Source organism: Diospyros lotus, chromosome 7, assembly GCF_014633365.1.
Source record: "Diospyros lotus cultivar Yz01 chromosome 7, ASM1463336v1, whole genome shotgun sequence".
Classification (NCBI taxonomy): Eukaryota; Viridiplantae; Streptophyta; class Magnoliopsida; order Ericales; family Ebenaceae; genus Diospyros; species Diospyros lotus.
In genome coordinates, this window is record NC_068344.1 from 35,180,666 (window position 1) to 35,201,889 (window position 21,224).

Genomic DNA, 21,224 nt, shown 5'->3' on the forward strand with positions numbered 1-21,224 from the left:
TCACACCAAGATATATCCAAAACAAGGGTAAAACTAGAGTCAAACCACTCACCTAAACGTATTTGGAATGCCTCGATCCTCGTGCAATGCTTTGATTTACATGCCAAATCGCAATCACTTGAACTTACACTCAACCTCGAGCCACAACACTTCCTAAACACCATATTTAATTAAGGAAACATTAAAATCTATTTTCCTCATTTTTTTTCATAATTTCCTTTATTTTTCTCCCATTTTTCACCTCGATAATTCAAAAATAATTATCTCCTCAGACATTTTTCAAAATATTTTAACACTATAATTCCCAAAATAATTAAAGAGAAATACTGAAATTGAAATTACCAATTTTCCCCTTCGCACGCGCCTGGCACGTGGGTGCAAATGATGTGTGGCGCGTGCATCTCGCGCACCACCATCTTCCCCGATTTTCCAGCCGCCGGTGACTCATCTGATGGCAAAACCAAGCATACTCCCTTGAAGCCCATGAAGAGTCGATCCAAGTGGTGCCATTTTTCGGCTGAAAGGACGCCGAAAACCCCCCTTAACGGCCAGTTGCAGGCGACCGGTGGCCGACTGCCACCCTCTTTCGGTCGAGTTCAAATCGGCCATAATACTAACCCAAAATGCTCCCAAATGATCCCAATCTATTCTCCTTGACACAAGGATTCAAAGCCACTTAATCACTCATTGAAAAACATTCAAAATCACGCTCGATTTGTTGCCAAAAACATTAAAACTCTCAGCTCCTTTTATACCCAAAATTCGGTCGGATCTCGGCCAATCACCGGCCAAGCTTAGTCCCCAAGCATTCCCTCGGCCATATACGACCTCCCCCAAGCTAGCCTCGACCATCCCATCGCCTGAAACGGCCTCCACGTGCGGTGGATTGAAGCGGCCGATTTTTGCCTTGCACATTCACACTGCCAGATTTCACTTTTTTTTACACTTTGGCCCCCAACTTTCTTCAAATGGCATTTTTGCCTTTTTCATGACACCCCTGATAAATCCAACTATACGTTTAAGACCCTCAAGATTAGTACATCTCATTTGACCCTCGAAACTCCTGAAAAATTACCGTTTTGACCTCCGTTGGGCAAATTTAAAAAAATTGCACTTAGGCTTGATTGATTGTTTTGATCTTAATTCCTTTCGTTTCAACCCGAATTCACTTAAGGGTTGTTCTACACATCAAATGTTAGTCCTTAGCATGCTATGTTGACCTTTTGGACGTCTCTTACGTCGGTTCGATTTTCCCAGCCCAGTCGACAGCTGTACTGAAAACTGTTCCCGATCCCACTTCTTTCATCACTAAAAATCATAATTCAAATCACTTGTCAACACTATACCATTTTCCTTAGCTAACTAGGGTCCGGGGTAACCCCCTCCGACTGATTCGGTTGCCTAAAGTTGCGTTAGTGTACCCTATAGTCTCATTTTTCTGAGAATTCCACTTGTATCCTTTATCAAATACCGTTTATACCCTTAATAATTTCCTGGGTATTAAAGAATGTATGTGTTGTTTAGAGTTAGATGTATCTAATTGTTGTAATCATCATAGTGTGATAGTTGATTGTGAAATTACTGGATGTATATGGCTTTAGTTGGTGGAGCCAAGTTCGGATGGGGTAAAGTTCAACAAGGTATGTTCTCATAAATCCCCAATACTCAGTGAAGTGTGTGTTATGCTAGTTTGCGCCTAGGTCACATTTGGCTTGTTTTAAGGCCAGCTAAAGAAAAGTGAAGCTTACTGGGGTTTTGGGTTCCCGTCCGCTGTGTTTTCTTGTGTGTGTTTGGGACCAATGCTTCGAGTGGAGTAAAGGGAAGGACGAAGCCTAGTTCCCACCTAGGGCATTTCCTGTTGAAAGATAGTCCAACCCTTCAATTATTGGCTTGGTGTGTGAGTAATTCGGTTGATTATACACCGGTGGCACTCGAAAGTGGGAGTAGGTCGTTACACCCATCCTTGAGCTTTCCTAGTTCAAGCACGTTTAACCCCGGAGTTCTTTGCCTACATTCACCCCAAAAGGTATCAAGCTGATATTGTTTCCTTCCTTACTTATCCTCGATATATACTACTCTTCTTTGGGCTCTCGGGGTATTACATTCTCCCTGTAACACCCCACTCTAACAGAGGGGCGTTATAAATGCGAAAAACATCATCATGGATTTCAGGGATATATTTTTTTCATAAATATATAATATAGTGTTTGTACGTGAATAGTACACTAGGTAAGTTCCTAAGAAAGAGAGGTGGGTCACAAAGAGGGCACACTTAAATACCAAGTATTTCCTTAGATAGAACTTTCCTAGACATGCATTTCCACTACACAAACACAACACTTAAATCCATAACTTCCCTGACAATCCTGATTACCTTCTCAGCACATCAAACTTAAAATCATCAAGCTAAGACAGGTAATATCATCATAAAACAAATGCGGAAGTTAGATCGAAACCTAATATAGTACATAATCGAAATCATCTCATATATAATATCTAAAACCGTACCATCGTCTAACATGACATCATCAAAATGAAAAGCATATAATCCAAAATACATGCTACAATCCACCTACAAGTTGCCGTCAATCCTCGATAATTCCTTTCCCTTTGCACTGCTGCTTTCATCTGAAATGCTGAATATTCCAGGGACAAAGTCCAAATATTAGATGTTAAATCATCTAAGTGAGAATTCAAAAACATTTTCATGAATGTATGCAAGACATGAAACAACAGAAAAATCATGACAAACTCGGCCAAAGAGAATCCTACATAGCACTTAACCCTAACCGGGAAAAATGCAATATCTCTAAAGGCAACTCAACCACATCGACACATTGGCATAACATAGTCCTAGCTTAAGAGGAAGCAACGTCAATGCATGAATCGAGAACCACCCCGTCATCATTACGTTCCCACTCAGAAGCTTACGGAGCACGTCAACATCAATCCTAGTCAAATGATGATCAACACCATCTTGGAAATCCACGTCCACATTGGAAACAATACTATTGCGCAAAGCATTTGGGGTGGTGTCCACTCGCAGCCCTCTCTTGCCAGTCCAGGGTGGTGTACACTCTTAGCCCTGCCACTTGTTGACTCGCAAGGGTGGTGTCCACTCTTAGCCCCCGTCAGAAGTGGGTATTTTACCTTGGCATGCTTCCCTAGTGCTGTCACTTCAAGTGTCACATCGTAAGTTGACATCCCATCCCATATGTACAACCTGTCACCCTAGTGTAACTTCCTTCCACCAAGCCCGACATGGAAACCGAGGCGATCATCCTAGCATACAGCTCGAGATACCTCTGTCCGACAAACATACTTGGGGAATTACGGCTACACTATCGGGGCAACATTCCCAGGTTGACATCCCATAAAAACACGCCAATGCATAAAACATAACTTGATGCATCATATGAAACAACATTTCATGTACACAATTTATCGCACAAAATTCAATGTACATGCATACAATATTTCGGGACAAATCCAATAAAAACAACCATCACAGGTTAAAACCATTCACATGCAGCAAAACATTTGCATGGATCAAATCAAGTTTAAGAGGATTAAAACCAAGTACAATGAACAAATTTTGGGGTTAGAGTTGCTCACATTTGACAAAAATTAGGGTACCTCGAAAAGCGCACATTACCTTGATTTGCGTGCCCGATCTCGATTTTCGTGCCAACCTCAAAAATCGAACCAACACTCAACCCTAGGCCTCAAAGCACCCTAATCATTATTTAAACATAAAAAATTTGATTTTTCTCCCAATTTCTTTATTTTCTCCATTTCCTCCCATTTTCTCTCTAAAAATTCCAAATAAATAGCTATCAAACTATTTTCTCATATATTTCTTCACAACAAATCATAATAACCTATGACCATCAAGAGAAAATTACTGGATTTACCTGGATGCTGCATTTTCACGCAAAATGAGACTCTTCGATTCTAAAATCGAGACATCAGAAATGTCCAACTTCAAAACTAATTGCACATACTTTAAGATCTCAAAATTCTAGGAATTTATAAAATTTTCTCACATTTTTCCAGGTAGGGACGAGTCCTCACATGCCCAAGGAAGCTTCTCCACGTGCCTGCGCGTGCTTGCCACGTGCCGGTCGTCTTCTCCGGCGCCAACACATCAGAAAAATTGGCCGACTCCACCATCTAGTTCTCCTCTTCCAGTAGATCACGATGGCATGCTTTGGGGGCTGAAATGAGCACCAGAGGATGTCCAACCGGGGCCTCGAATGATCGGCCAGGCGGTCTGCCTCCCAACTTCGACAAAGCTCTAACAGCCTTCAAAATGCCATGAGAATGGCTCTAACTCTCCAAAAATGACCTTCAAGCTATGGGCAACAAAAGCCCTATGCTTTGAAGTCCCAATTTGTTCATTAACCTTCTCAATTTGAAGCTTTAAACTTTTAAATTTTCGGCCACTTTGAGCTCCTATTTATAGACAAATCTGAGCTTGAAAAGGCCTTAGCCACTGAATCCAAGCCCTTAGGCATTTAACCCTACCCTAGATTGACCTAAACACAACCTCACCCGACCAAAAACGTGATTTATAGTGCCTCGACAAATCGACTAAACTTTCAGTTAGAAAACTCGATAATCCAGCCATACCAGAGGCTGTTGTCGGCCCAAACTTGATCCCCAAGCTCCCTTGACCAATCCTCGTGCGACCCTCATGGCTGAAATGGCCAGTTAGCTATTGCCAGTGGCTTAGTCGGTTTCCCATTGCTGCATTTTTGCTTATTTGAACTTTAGCCTCTTCAAATTTGGTATTATCACTTTGGCCATTTTTCACATAGCCCCTCAACTTTTTATAACTTCTATTGAGTCCCTTAAGTATTGATCCTTTCATTTCACCATTGAAACTTCCGAAAAAATGTCATTTTGACCTTCTCGGGTAAATTTGAAAAATTACACTTATGCCTAAATCCATGTTTTAGCCTCAAACCCATTTGTTTCTTCCAAAAACTACTGAAGGGTTGCTCTACCTGATGAATCGAAGCTTCCCTAGGTTTCTGTTTCTATTTCGGGAATCTCTTACGATTATTCGATTTTACAGCCTATTCCATTGTTGTATTTCAGTTGTATCGAAAACTATTCTCTATCCAAATTCTTTCGATGCCATAAATCATACCTCGAAATACTCGTCACCACCATATCATTTTGTTTAGGAATCTCGGCTCCAGGGTACTCCCTGTAGTCAATTCTGTCAATTTCTCGGGCTATTCTGATACCTATTTTCCTCAAATCTCATTTTTCTAATAAAATACTCAATTCTTAATTAACCCGAAGCTTTCGGGTATTGCATTCCCCCCCTTGAGCACATGACGTCCTCATCATGTGACCTTACAACTGGTCCTAGATCTTCTCTCACATTTGCATAGTCGATGTGGGATTCGCCTAAGGTGCCTACACGTACCCTCCTTTAGGGACTTAGTATTCTCGCTGAGGTTTGCCCCATCATCGTGCTCAAAGGCTCAAGGGTCGGTTCTGATACCACTTGTAACATCCCGCATCGAGCGATAAGAAGGACCGAAATAACTTATGTAATACCCGAGAAATTCTAAAAGACTCAAGGGTAAATTATCTTCAGGGCAAAAATGAAATTTAAGGATAAATGAAGGGTATAATGGTAATTTTTTATCGTATAGATGACCGAATCAACTGCCGGGAGTGTGCTGGAGCCAAGATGCCAAAGGAAAATGATGTGGCATTAACAATAACCCCGAGATAGGATTTATGGTGCCGATAGAAATCGGATCGGGAATAGTTTTCGGTACAACAAAATGACAGCTGCCAATTAGGCTGCAAATGAGAAAAGATAGAGGAGACTTCTCGGAAGTCAATGAAAGTTTGAAGGGGTTTTGATTTTTCATGAAGAACAACCCTTCAGAGGTTTCAGGAAGAAACGAAAGGGTTTAGGGCCAAAACGAAGATTTGGGCCTAAGTGAAATTTTTTAAAATTAACAGAGGGAGGTCGAGACGATGATTTTTCAGAATCTTCCGAGAAGGAATGGAAGTTTTTAGGACTTGAGGATCGTATTGGAACTATTAGAAAGCTCAGGGGCTTAAAGGAAAGGACCAAAATGCAAAATGAGAAAAGATAGAGGCTAAAGTGCAATTTTCCAAACTTGGAGGATGGAGCAAGCTGCCATGGCTGACCAGCCACATCTGAGCCATGGGATTTCATGGGGGTTTGTCGGGGATGCTTAAGGATCAAGCTTGGGCCGACAATAGCCACAAGGGTGGCCAAAATTTGAAGAAAAGCCAACCAACTTTTCGGTCGAATTTGGGAAGCAATGCAAGTCATCATTGCGGTCAGTTTTTGCTGCAATTAGGTTGATCCAAGGGTGGTAGAAGCCTCAAAGGTGTCAGTTTAGCAAGCCTTGAGCATTTGGAAGCTCGGTTCGCCAATAAATAGAACTGGCCGAATGCATTGAAAAAATTAAGATGTTAGATCTGTAAATTTGTGAATAAATTGGGAGAATTAGATAAGGGGATTTTGTTTCCCATATCCTAAGCTTCATTTCTGTGCAATTTGAGCGATTTTGGTTGAGAGATGAGTGAAATCCAAAGCCTTATCAGAAAAATGAGCTTTATCGAAAAATGAGCTTGAGCAGTCTGAAAATGGCTCGGTTTGAGCGATTTTATGGTATTATCTTGTAGAGGGCGAAAAGATGAAGCCATAGGTTCAAATAGGGGGTCAATCGGAGGTCAGATGAGGGAAATATGGCTATTAAACCGAAGGCAGCGCACCAGTCTGGCGAGCTGAAGGTGGAAGAAGACCGGCTCGTGTGGGACACGCGCCAGCTGGGCCCCGCGAGTGGGCGCGTGTGAGCCAACTTCTAGGGGCGCGTGAGGGCTCCAAAAATTATGAAAAAATTGCTAAACTCCTCTAAAATCAACATCTAGAGGCTGTGCAAAAATATTTAGATTTAGACTTCCCGATGTCTCGATTTTAGCATCAAAGAGCCTCGTTTTGCGTGAAAATGAAACATCCGGGTAAGTTCAGTATTTTTGTTTTGAAGTTCATAGCATATGATGAATTGTTGTGGAATTAGATTTGAGAAAATAGTCTTGATAGTATTTATTAGGATTTTTAGAAGAAAAAATAGAAGAAAATGAAGGAAAAATGAAATAAATGAAATATGGAGATATTTAGTGATAAATTATCATTTTTATGGTTGAGGTGATCGAGATGATGTGATTGGTACAACTTTTGAGAGTTGGCAGGAGAATCGAGGTCGAGCATGCATGTCGAGGTGATGCGCGCTTTTCGAGGTGTCTTGATCTTTGGATAAATGTGAGTGATTTGCTCACAAGAAATTATATTTATGATATGATTTTTATATATGCATGCTACTTATGAATGCAATATTCATTTTGTCACATTGCATGAAAAGTCATGATAATTACATGACACAATGTGATTGTCATATTGATATTTGTGCATGAGAATGAGATGTCGCCCCCAGAGTGTAGCGGTAATTCCCCTAAGGCAATGATGTAATAACGTTAGGCTTATCCTGTAGAGGTTTGGGATTTGATTAGGATTCCGTGTCAGACTGGTGGGCTTGGGAAGTTACATTAAGGGCAAATGTTGTTCATGTTATTGTATCATGCATTTGTATATATATGTTCTTGGAACCTCACTGGAAGTTTCATCTTCTAATGGGTTATGCCCCTAGAACATTCAAAGTTCCAGTTTAGACTTGTAGCTTAGGCAAGGAATAGGTTGAGATAAGACGGTACGTGATGGCGTGGCCGATGGATTCAACGATCTAATTTGGATATGTTTTAGCTTATGCTTTATTGATGATTAGTCTTGTTAGAATGTTTATGAAATCTCCATGTATTTTATATTTGAGAATATGATGTAATATATGGTACAGATTCTTTAAGATATAATATAAAGTGAATTCAGATATGTACCATATCTGGTTTCAATTATTGCTTTCGCATTGTGAATGATTTGCTGGGGTTTTTTTTTTTTTAGAATTCGGTACTTAAGGTTTAAGTTATGTACTGAAAAAGAAAGAAAAAATAATTTATGTAATTTGGGCCCCAGCATAGTGACACGCTCGGTAACAGAAAAGCGAGGTGTTACAACTTACCCCGATGGACCTACGCAAACTTCCTAGAGGGTCACCCATGCTTGAGCTTCCCCAGCTCAAGCACGCTTAACCCGGGTGTTCTTTCCCAAAAGATATCCAGCTAGTGTTGTTTCATTCTTTACTTATCCTCGATATATACTACCATTCTCTAGGCTCTTGGGGTATTGCAAAATCTATCACTCTGATTGTAATTGATGAGGTGAACATCTTATATGATCTATTGTTAGTGTGACGGGACAGTCCCTGGCTAGGGTAGATTGATTATCAAGAAATGTGTTTCATGAGGTGTCATTTAGTCACATTGACGAGGTTAGACACATAGTTACTGAGTTTGTGAGTTTATCATTCCATAACTCTCGCTCAGTCGAGACGTTAGATGATAGAAGGATGATAATATAAGTTAATCGTTAACTGTAATAGATTCATTTGAAGTGAGACTATACTGTCACTTATACTGTTCTGAACTGTTGTTAGATGCTATTCAAGAACACTCAGATCTTTATCGGGATATGGAGAGATTCTAGTAATGGGTCGAGGTGTTGGGTGGTGCCAAAATGGATTTTGATGCTATCTGATTACTAGCGAATAATAGAGCTAGAAAGTCACACGGGGAATTGAGAAACAAGTGTCAATGATACGTGATCTTCAATCTAGCATAGGAAGATATGACCAAAACGCTATCAGACTGCATACTAGATATAGACGGACTAAGAATACCACAACGTGATGTAAATTCAATTTCAATATAAAAACAATTTTTGGACTCAACGTTACATTGAATTGTAGGTATTCATTTACTCTATTTATATGATGAATATACTTGTTATTTAAATATTTAAATTATGTATAATGTGTGTTTATAACTTTTGTTGTGCATATTTGATGTATGTAAAATTTTTAATTTTATTCGCTCCATCATACTTATATTACGTCAATTTTGATAAAAAAAATAATATAAATTATAAGAAATTTGAGTAGAATTTATTAAGCTTTTTGTGAACGCATAAATGGAAAGGTAAACATTTCACGAGAAGAACAAGAATACCATCCGCAAACTCCTAGATAAGACATCACTTGCTATGTTGCCTTTTATGTCAAAATTCAGGGCCCACGTCTTGATGGCATTGGCATATGCCATTGGCAGCTGTCGGCGTTGCTAAAGGGAAGATTGTGTTGATAAAAACGAAGAATTGGTCTTCTGGTCTTTGTAAAAAATTCCGGGAACTTGCTGGAGGGCTTCTTGGAAGTTGTTCTCCTTATTTCTACTACTACACTTTCATTCTTGTTCTGGCCGATTGAAGGTTGTTGCCGCCGGGAAATCTAACATGGCAGAAATGCTTATTTCAGGAGTTGTCAAAAAACTTGCTGATATAGCAGGTAATCTAATAGCAAAAGAAGGCTCTCGTTTGTCTAACTTGAGAGCAAACATTCGTTGGATTGAAGAAGAGATGAGGTCAGTTAAATCTTTCTTGGAAGATGCTGATGCAGAAGAGTCAGAAAGCAGAGGATTGGCTGACGACATCAGGAGCATTTGGGATCTTGCTTATGATTTGGAGGATATCATGGAAGAGTACTTCCCTAAGCTATCACCACTTAGAAGGAATGACTGGAAGGGGCGTCTTGGTTGGTTTTTGAAAGCCAAAACTGTTCGTGACTTTGCGGTGAAGATTGAAGAAATAAGAGAAAGGGCAGTGGATATAAAACGCCGGAGAAAGACATATAAAGTCCCAGATGCAAGTGGCTGTCCTGGAAAACAGGGATGGGATCCAAGAAGAACTTTTCCTCACACTGACGAAGTAAATGTTGTTGGTATGGACAAACACATTAAGGAATTGGTGGCCAAAGTGACGGATCAAGATTCAGTGCATCGTGTGATCTCAATTACAGGCATGCCTGGTCTAGGCAAGACAACACTGGCCAGAAAAGGTATATAATTCTGTTCGACAAAGGTTTGAGTGTTCAGCTTGGATTTATGTCTTTCGACGACCAAACCCAAATGAACTTTTACATCATATAGCAAAGCAAGTTGGCTTGTCCGACGAGGAGAGCAAACAGGACTTGGAGGGTAATTTGTTTCGCCATTTAAACCTAAAAAGGTATGTGATAGTAATTGATGATATATGGCAGGTTGAACCATGGGATGCTTTAAAAAATGGCATTCCTGTTAATTCCATGAATGGCAGTAGAATAATCATCACTTCCAGATCCAAAGATGTATGTGTACGAATTGGTGGAAAAAAATTTTCACATGAATTGCAACCCTTAGACGAAGAAAAGAGTAGAGAGCTCTTCTTCAAAGTGGTTATGGCTGCCCCACAAGACAATGGTGAAGATGGTGATTCCTCACAATTGGAAAACATTGGTGAGAAAATACTAAAGAAATGTGGCGGTGTGCCGCTTGCGATAGTAGTTGTAGCAGGTGTGTTATTATCAAGAGACAGAAGCATACAAGCTTGGAAAGGGGTATTAGAGAGTATAGGTAAAGATGAAGACCAATGCCAAAAGATATTTGCTTTGAGCTACAAGGATTTACCTTGAATGTTGAAACCATGTTTTTTATACTTCGGTCTATATCCAGAGGATCACGAAATTTTCACGTTCAGACTAATCAATTTATGGGCAGCTGAAGGATTTATACATGGCAGTGGAGTAAGGGCAGTTGAGGATGTGGGGCAAGATTACCTAAATCAATTAATTGGTAGAAACCTAATTCAAGTTGTCAAGAGGAGGTTCGACGGGACAGTTAGATGTTGTCGTATTCATGATATCTTGCACGACCTTTCCATTAGCAAGGCTAGGGAGATGAACTTTCTTACCACACTCAATAATGTAGCCACTAGTGCAGATTGCATTGCACCACGCAGAGTCACCACTTCTTTTCATAGTGATGCTATCAACTACTTATCTTCAAATTATCAAATTCCAAAGCTTCGGTCTTTTTTATGTTTCGATGATTTAGATTCGTCGGGTGTTAAGCTTCCTCTTAGAAACTTCAAATCTCTTCGAGTGCTAATTTTATGTTACATGGGTAAGCAGCGGGCTCGTATGAATGAAATTGTGAAGTTAAAACACCTCAATCACCTTGAATTGGGAGGGCGTACGGTGGTGCTTCCTTACGCCATAAGCAATTTGGAAAATTTGCTGACCTTGGATCTACATCAATGCAACGGAGTCATCCTCCCTGAGGTCATCTGGAAAATGGAGCAACTAAGACATATTCGATTACCTCTTCTCTGTTGGGCTCCTTCAGTCCGTGGGTTCCACTTGGTTCGCCATGGGTTCCATCCATTTGAAGTTTCTTTACCAAACCTGCAGACCCTCCATAATTTGCCTGTCAAAGTTTTTGAGGCCAATTGGTTGCACAGACTTGATAGTTTGAGAAGACTGCGAGTCCGTTTAATAACTAAGCATATCATTGAGGTATTGTCGAGTGCAAACTCCCTGTCACAGAAGCTAGAAGAATTGCGTATAATACGGCCAGCATATATGAAATCTGCCTTGGATCTGTCTAGATATGTAAGCCTTCGTAAGTTATACATGAACGTCAGCGGCATAGTGGATTTTGCACGACATGATAAATTGCCAACATGTCTCACAGAGCTTGTCCTTGAGCACACTAGACTGGAAATGGACCCAATGGTGACTTTGAAGAAACTACCTAGACTTAAGATCCTTATATTTGGAAGGGATTCATACCTTGGGGAGAAGATGGTATGCTCTGGAGAAGCTGACAGTTTTCCTCAACTCGAAGTATTGAAAATTGAAGCAAGGATTCCCGGGTGGATGTATAGCGCTCAGAAACCTGAATTGCGTCTAAAGGAGTTTGTAGCTGAGGAAGGAGCAATGCCCAAACTCAAGGACCTTACCCTCACTCAATCCATACCGAGAATGAGAGTTCCAGTTAGAATCAAAAATATAATCACTGTTGCAATTTGAAAGGAAAGAACATAGATAGAGAGAGAAAACTGTTGCAGCACAAATGTGAGGAATAAGATGCATAAAAATCAAATAACTTCTGAAATTCTTACAGAATAAATAGAGGACAGAAAATTCAAATCACTAAGATCATGGCTAGAAGATATCCCATGACTAAGATCATGGTTAGAAGTTATCCCATGATCACAACAAACAACTAACCACTTCCTAGAAAAGTGGAACTAACTGCAAAGTAAAACAGAAACAAAACATTTTAAATCCACATCAGCATGCACTCCTAAACATGTCAGCTAACACTCCTCCTTGTTTAGTTTAGCTCTTAAATCTTCAAACCGGCTAGCTGGCAAAGGTTTTGTGAACATGTCTGCCACTTGACATTCAGACTTGCAGTAGATTAGCTTCACTTCTCCAATTTGCTGTACTTCTCTTAGGAAGAAAAGCTTGATATTAAAGTGCTTTGTCTTCCCATGAAACACTGGATTCCTTGAAATGGCTATGGCAGCCTGATTATCAACAAGAATCTCAGTGTTCTCCTTCTGCTTTAGGTTTAGATCAACTAGAATTTTCCTTAACCATAGAGCTTGATTTACAGCTGCTGTAGCAGCAATGAATTCAGCCTCTGCAGTTGACTGAGCCACTATGTCCTGCTTCTTTGAGCACCAAGAGAATGCACCAGACCCAAGGAAGAAACAATATCCTGAAGTGCTCTTTAGATCATCTACAGAACCTCCCCAATCACTGTCTGAATACCCTATCAGTTTGAATTCCTCACACTTCTCGAACTTAATTCCAAAATTACAGGTATTTTTGACATACCTTAACACCCTTTTAGCTGCTTTGAGATGCATTTCAGTAGGACAATGCATAAACCTTGACAAAATGCTTACTGCATTCAAGATGTCAGGTCTGGTGGCTGTAAGGTACATGAGGCAGCCAACCATGCTTCTAAACTGCACCTGATCTGCTCCTTCTGTTCCATCATTCTTGCTTAGCTTTTCCTTAGCATTCATAGGAGTATTCATGCCCTTACATTCTTCAAGGTTGAATTTATTTAGAATCTCCTTAGCATACTTTTTCTGGCATATGAAGATGTCATGATCTTTTTGCCTGACTTCCATTCCCAAAAAAAAAGCCATCAGCCCCAGGTCTGTCATCTCAAAAAGCTCCCTCATTTCCTGTTTAAACTGCTGAATCATGCTCAAATTGCTCCCAATCACCAGCAGGTCATCAACATATAGTGACACAACAAGAATCTCAGATTCAACCTTCTTTACATATAAAGTTGACTCTGACAAGCTTTTACAGAAGTTCAAGTTCTTCAAGTGCTCATCAATCCTGCTATACCAGGCTCTAGGAGCCTGTTTTAAACCATAAAGGGCTTTCTTTAGGAGATAAACCTTATCTTCTTCTCATTTTTTCACATAACCCTCAGGCTGATCAACATAAATCTCTTCCTCCAAATATCCATTTAAAAAAGCAGACTTCACATCAAGTTGATACACCTGCCAACCCATCTGTGCAGCAATAGCAAGAAGAAGTCTAATGATGTCCAACCTTGCAACTGGAGCAAATGTATCAGAATAGTCAACTCCAGGTATTTGTGCATACCCTTTCACCACAAGTCTTGCCTTGTACTTGTTGACTGTCCCATCTGCATTGAGATTTGTTCTGAACACCCACTTAACCCCAATAACCTTTCTATCTTGAGGTTTATCAACAAGCTTCCAGGTCTGGTTCTTTTCTATCATGAACAACTCCTCCTCCATTGCTGCTCTCCATTCCTTGCTTTGTTTGGCCTCATCATAGCTGGTAGGTTCACAAACAGCTACATTGCACCTTTGATAAACATCAGTTAGTAGCCTAGTACCTCTCACAGGTCTATCATCCATAGCATCTTCATCATTCACCAAATTCTGATCTGTAGAAACAAAGTCAGTTAGCTTTAAATTCTGCCTCTCTTCTGCTTTGTCATTCCAATCCCACTCTTCTTCTTCAAAGAAATGAACATCTCGGCTTACAACTATCTTCTCATTCTGTGGTTGGAAGACTCTGTAGGCTTTGGATGTAGAGCTGTACCCAATAAAGACTCCAGGTAGTGCTCTTTCATCCAATTTATCCCTCTTGGCATGAGGCACATGAGTGAAACACAAGCTGCCAAACACTTTGAGATGGAGTAAACTTGGTTTGTAACCATACCAAGCTTCAAAAGGTGTCACATCTCCTACTGCCCTTGAGAGAAGCCTGTTTTGCAGATACACAGCTGCATTTGCAGCTTCTGCCCATAGTTTTTTAGGCAGATTTTTCTCATGCAGTAAGCATCTAGTCATTTCCAGTATATACCTGTTCCTTCTCTCACTCACTCCATTTTGTTGTGGAGTGTATGGGGCTGTTAACTGATGATGTATGCCTGCATCTTCACAGAAATTTTCGAAGGCCTCAGAAGTATACTCTCTTCCATTATCAGACCTCAAAACCTGAATCTTCACCCCACTTTCATTCTCAACCTTAGCTTTGAACTTCCAAAATGCTTGTGCAACCTCTGACTTGTGCTTCAAAAAATAGATCCAGCACATTCTAGTTAAATCATCAATGAAAATAGCATAATAAAGGCTGCCATTCAATGAAAGTGTTCTTTGAGGGCCAGCTATGTCTGTATGAACTAGCTGCAGCTTCTTAGTGGCTCTCCAAGCTACTTTAGGAAATGGTTTTCTGGATTGTTTTCCTGTTTGGCAGGCCTTACAAGATGGGACTTGATTTACAAGTTCTGGAAGTCCTATAGCTACTTCCTTTGACTTCATTTGCAATAGGCCTTTATAATTAAAATGCCCTAACCTCTTATGCCACAACTCAGAGATGTTACCCTTTACGGAAAAAGCAATTTACTCCTCCTCCAATGGATTAAGAGCAAAGCTTTTTCCACTCATCTTTACTCTAAACAAAGTTTTCCCTACTGCATCTTGAATTAGACAGGTTTTTCTCTCAAACAAAACTTTGTTTCCATTTTCAATCAACTGTCCCACACTTAGTAAGTTCTGATCTATTTCAGGTACATAAAGCACACCAGAAATTAACTTTGTACCAAGACAAGTTTGAATGGCTACAGTACCTTTTCCTCTTACAGCTATGTATTTTCCATCACCCACTCTGACCTTTGATGAGCTTGCCCTACCCAATTCAGTGAAGAGCTCTTTGTCGTGGGTCATGTGGTTGGTGCAGCCACTGTCTATCAACCAATTCTCACTTGAATTCATGCTGGAGAAGCCAGTTGCCACAAAGAGGTGATCTTCCTCCTCTTGATCAGCAGCTTTGGCTTCTTCTTCATGTTGCTGAGACTTGGATCTGCAAATGATTGCTACATGCCCTTTCTGGTTGCACTTAGAGCACTTTGCATCTGGCCTTCTCCAGCATTTGAAAGGTGGATGGCCTTTCCTGTTGCAGTGTTGACATGGAGGATAGGACTTCTTTTGAGTCTCCTTTTTTCCATTAGCATTAGCTTGTGTAGCATTGGTGGCACTGTTTTCATCATCCTTTTTCTTGCCTTTCCATTTGCCTTTTGTTGTGCTTTGATGCTTGACAGTTAAGGCTCCTTCAACTTCAGTATCCTCCCTCGTTTGCCTTCTCTGCTCTTGTGCTTGAAGAGCATTTAGCAATTCTGCAAGAGCAATTTTTGACAAATCTTTAGTATTCTCAAGAGCAGTAATTGATGCTTCATACCTCTCAGGGACTGAGACAAGAATCTTTTCTACAATCCTTGAGTCTTTAAATTCTGCCCCCAGCAATCTAACTCTGTTTGCTATGCCCAGCAACTTGTCAGAATAGTCCTTGATGGACTCAGACTCTCTCATCCTTTGAAGTTCAAATTCTCTGATTAAATTCAGAATTTGCATGCTCTTAATTCTCTCATCACCTGCATATTCACTCTTGAGATAGTCCCATATCTCTTTTGCTGATTTGAATGACATAATTCGAGTGAAAACTGTTGGTGACACTGCTGCAAATAGGCAAGCTTTTGCCTTTGATTTCCTGGTCTTCTTCTCCTTATATGCTTTTATTTGTGCCATAGTAGGATTATCAGAAAGTGCAGGTACCTCATAGTCCTGTTCCACTGCCTCCCAGAGATCTAGGGCCTCCAAATAGGTCTCCATGCACACTGTCCACATCTAGTAGTTGGTGCCATCAAACACCTGTGGAGCAATTGTAGTCAGGTTGGATTCAGACTCCATGGTTGCACAGGTCCCTTAAAGAAAAAAGCTCTGATACCACTGTTGCAATTTGAAATGAAAGAACATAGATAGAGAGAGAAAACTGTTGCAGCACAAATGTGAGGAATAAGATGCATAAAAATCAAATAACTTCTGAAATCCTTACAGAATAAATAGAGGACAGAAAATTCAAATCACTAAGATCATGGCTAGAAGTTATCCCATGACCAAGATCATGGTTAGAAGTTATCCCATGATCACAACAAACAACTAACCACTTCCTAGAAAAGTGGAACTAACTGCAAAGTAAAACAGAAACAAAACATTTTAAATCCACATCAGCATGCACTCCTAAACATGTCAGCTAACAATCACGATTGACCCATACATGAACATGAGAGGTCAGTACCATTTGTTGTGTTTTATTTATATTCTTTTGATTATGGATATCTCGGTCCAATTCATTATCATTGTTTCACTGTTTTAATTTGTTTCATGTACTTGGAAATTATGCATTTTTCTCACAAAATATGGGGCTGGCTTTCTTACATACACACATGTAAATTTCATCAGCCTACGACTATGATTTCAACGTGTGGCCACCATCTAAAGAATGATGAATACATGGGCTCTTGATCTCCAGACTGCTTGCTCCTCAATCTATTCTTGCAACATGATGTCTTTCGACTGATTGCTTCTCATGAGAAGGAATGGTATATGCTTTAGATGTCTGAATTTATCAGTGGGTTTGATCGATGTTCAATAAATTTACATATGTTGGTTTCTTCAAACTGTCAATAGTCAATCAGTTGATTAGTCGTGTATTCATAATTAAAAAAAATACAAAATATTGATTGTAATGCTCTCTTCCTCTTGTATCTATAATTGAAAAAAATACAAAATATTAATTGTAATGCTGTCTTCCACCGACTTTTAAAAAAAAGTCTTGAATTCTTCATAAATTTTTGAAGTTTGTTATAATTATTCTTATTGAGTGTGACAGAAGAATTTACTATCGTATTAGAACTCGACACAATTAACAATAAAATGTAATGGCATAAATCATAATTTAAAATTGAAAGTAAAGGAGGAAAGTTTAATGCATAATTGATAAAATTAAAAATTAAAGATAAACTGAAAGTTATTTATTTATCTAAAAGTCTTAACCTTATACTTATGGCATTGATATTTTATAACTTTAAGCCAACATTTAATAATTTCCCATTTTTACTTTTTGTTTCATTTTCCCTAATCCATAATCAATATTAGATCTAAAGGCTTATCTAAATTAAGATTGATTATTACTTATTAATTAGGCCAACATTTATTCTCGGACATATAAAAAATAATTTATTTTTTGCTAAATCTATGAAAAAGAGAATAGATGATGTGGATTTGACCCTACACCCCATTCCATATCAAAACCTTAATCTAATGCCTTAGGCCAAGCATCTCAACAGATGATAACTGGACTCACAATAATAAATAAAATTTGGAATCCATAATTCCTCCATTTGAGTTTGACGTTTGTCGGCTGTAAAATGGTTTGATGTCTGATTCTATGCATCCCTCCACTGATATGGCAGCCCAATACTGCTTTCACCAAAATATAAATGGCAACAAATATGTATTGGGTATTTTACCAAATATCTCATTTCGTAAACTCATATTCATCTACTAATACATTTGATTTTTTTAAGAAATATTACTCTTAAGCACAAAGATCTTAATTCTAACTTGAATTTTAGCTATAAATCCACCGTTAAAACACTTTTTAAGAAAAAAGAAACAATTTTGTTACGATCAACGATATCTCAAAGTATACTAAATTGCTTTTGATATTCCAAATGTAAGTAAAAGACTACATTTTGAGATATAAAATAAACTAATAAATGTCCAAATCTAATTTCGACCTGGTTTGAAAACTAGAGTTTTAGCCATAGATTTATCGTAGAACACTTTGAAAAAGAAAGAGACAACTTTATTACAATCAATGATATTTCAAAGTATACTTGTTACAATCAACTAGAGTTTGCTTTTGGCGAATCCAAGTATAGGTGAAAGATAACTTTTTGAGATACAAAATAAACTAATGAAAGTCCAAATCTGATTTGGAGATGATTTGTAAACTTGAGTTTTAGCCATAAATCAACCATAGAACACTTTGAAGAAGAAAAAGATAATTTTGTCACAATCAACAATATCTTGAATTATATCATTTTTCTTTTGATGAGTTCAAATATAAGTGAAAGACGACATTTTTAGATACAAATTAAACAAATGAAAGTCCAAATCCAATTTCGGGATGATTTGAAAATTTGAGTTTTAACTATAAATCTACCGTAAAACATTTTCAAGAAAAAAAGTGACAATTTTGTTAGAATCAATGATATCTTGAAGTATACGTGTAAGTGGAATCATACTTTAATTTGTAAGTGCATATATTAATTGGTTAAGACCAATCAACTTATGAGTTGTGTATTAGTCATCTTATTTTATTTTGTTTTATTTTTTTTGTTTTTATGGTCAAATAATAATAGCAAGAGGAAATTTCACACACCATGCTTAAGATTTGATTAAATTATACTTATTATTCATTTATTTTTTAAAAATACTATCTTGCCTTCACATAGCATTAAAAAGTATCTAAAGAGACTATTTTACCGTTGTGCTTATACTAACCCAATCACTCTTTCTCTCTCCCATTTCCCATCATTTCTTAGTAATTTGCTCTGAAATAACGACAAGCTAACTAGTAGTTTCCTTTGTACTATACTTTCGATTTGACTTTCTTCTTTCATGTCCCCTTATCATTTCTTTCTCAATTTCCTATTTGATGACGATTAAAGCCATTATTGAATAAACATCGTAAAAGCCCAAAAAAGATTTTGATAAGGCCATCGACGACAATGATAATGGTAATAATAATGGTATATTAGTATATACCCGTACCTAAAGACACAGTGTAAATAATATTAATAGTAGAGGAAGGTGGCCATCAATAGTGGGTGAGGGGTGGTTGGTGGCGGCCATCAACGACTGGCAAGTGAGGGAGGAAGGGGCGTTGGCGATCACCCATGACGGCCAATGGGTTTGGGGAATGTTGATGGCTAAGGAAAGGTTGGTGGCGGCCATCAGCGGTCGGTAGACGAGAAGAGGCATTGGCGATCACCTATGGCGAATGCTGGGTTCCCCAAACCCCAAAAGTTGGAGAACCTGGGTTCCTCGACTTACGGGGTTTGAGGAACTCGGGATTCAGGAAACCTCGGTCCCTGACTTTCAAGGTTCAGGGAACCTCGGTTCCCCGAATCCCGAGTTCCTCGAACCCTGTGAGTCGAGGAACCCAAGTTCCAGGACTTTCAGGGTTCGGGGAACCTTGATTCCCTAAACCCATCGGCTGCCAACCCCCCAACGGCTATGGCGCCTATTGCCCCCATTCCCCTGCCCGCTGCCGTTGATGTTCGCCCCCCCTAGTGGCACCATTGATGATCGCTTTCCCCTTTCATGGTCACGAACACACACACATACACACGAAGACATATATATATATATATATTTTCACACACATTGTTAATATTATTTAGACTGTGCCTTCAAGTATGGGTATATGCTAGTATGTTGATATAATAATAAAATTATTCATCATTTAGTTGTTATTTAAACATCGTAAATTTAAAATCTTTTTTTTATAAACAAAATACAACAAAACATTCAATTTTGTTGATGATCTTATTTTTTCAACAAAATACAACAAAATATTTTTAAAAAACATTTAATTGTCATAATATCACAACATCAATTCACCAAAGTAGAGTATTATTTATTTATTTATTAATATTTTTTTGAGCTAAATATTTTGAAATAATATTGAAAATAAATTTTTATTTATGCATCATTACTTGGACTCGAGACATAAAATTAATATTTTTTAATTCTTTTTACTTAATACATAAAAAAAATTAATAAAATTTTCCAAAAGTAAGTAAATAGACACAAATAATTATATCTGTATTAATAGGGCAATAATTATCATTTTCGTTAAATTATCACTTTCATTAAATTATTAATATTTGTATTTAACAAAAGCGATAATTAAATAGACACAAATTTTTAACAAGCATATGTAAGTAGATACAAATTATAAATGTAATGTTTTCAACTTTAAATATCGATTAAGGTAATTTTATTTAAAAATATTTTTACTTTCTATTTTATCCATTAAGGAACTTTAAATATTTTTACTTTTTATTTTATCTAACTTTAAATATTTGTGTAAAAATATTTTTACACAAATTATAAATGTAAGATAAAAGAATAATAGAAAAATAAAGTATAAAATAAAAAATAAAAAATAAACGGTTAGCATAGGGCATCCCTCCCCTGCCACCCCTTCCCGTGGTTCCAAACCCACCCTGCACCCCTGACCACCCCTTTCCCCCAACAACCTGGCCGGCAGCTGCATGTACAAAGAGAGAGAGAGATGCAATGGAGAGAAGGAGATAGAGGTATTTTTGTCAAAGTATGAGAGATAAGATGGGGCCAAGGAAATGGTGGCTGCCAAAATGGAGGGGCCGATGGTGGGTTTAGGGGGGCGACGGTGGTGGATTTGGCGAGGGATTTGGTCGGGTGGCTTTGATAGAGAGAGGGACAGAGAGAGAAATAAGGGGAGGGGGAGGATGGGATGGAGCGGCGTTGGCGGGTGGCGATGACGATGGTCGGGTAGGGGTGATTGCTCGGCAGAGGCAACAACGAGGATGGCTTTGAGAGAGAGAGGGAGAGAAGGACAAAGAGAGAAAGAAAGAAAGGGGGAGGATGGGATGGAATAGCGTTGGCGGGAAGCAACGGCAGTGGCCGGGTGGGGGTGACGACGGTGGGTGGCAAGGATGACAACGGAGGGGGAGGATGGTTGGCGGGGGGCGACGATAGTGAGCGACATGGGAGATGATTCAGG

At 38.8% G+C, this 21,224-nt stretch overlaps 2 protein-coding genes across 5 annotated transcripts in view; both read left to right on the plus strand.

Annotated features, from left to right (window-relative positions):
• The first annotated feature begins 9,318 nt into the window (after nt 1-9,318).
• LOC127806933 (toMV resistance protein Tm-2(2)-like) lies at nt 9,319-17,164 on the plus strand. 4 transcript variants are annotated; one of them, XM_052344553.1, is made up of 3 exons: nt 9,319-10,061; nt 10,153-10,231; nt 16,847-17,164. In XM_052344553.1, exons 1-3 carry the CDS (start codon nt 9,461-9,463, stop codon nt 16,857-16,859), a joined length of 693 nt encoding a protein of 230 aa, XP_052200513.1. In that variant the 5' UTR covers nt 9,319-9,460; the 3' UTR covers nt 16,860-17,164. The 4 variants fall into 3 exon arrangements, with proteins under 4 accessions (XP_052200513.1, XP_052200514.1, XP_052200510.1 ...); XM_052344550.1 differs by lacking the exon at nt 16,847-17,164 and having other exon boundaries at nt 10,153-16,837; XM_052344554.1 differs by lacking the exon at nt 10,153-10,231.
• The window catches only part of LOC127806930 (toMV susceptible protein tm-2-like), an 83,695-nt gene continuing 71,831 nt past the window's right edge, over nt 9,361-21,224 (plus strand). Inside the window, exon 1 of the mRNA XM_052344545.1 lies at nt 9,361-9,436. The gene's annotated coding sequence lies outside the window, so the exon portion shown is untranslated. The remainder of the gene's footprint in view (nt 9,437-21,224) is intronic.

What these genes read in the sequence shown, in the direction of transcription:
- LOC127806933 (XM_052344550.1), top strand. Translation starts at nt 10,674, where the DNA reads ATGTTGAAACCATGTTTTTTATACTTCGGTCTATATCCAGAGGATCAC.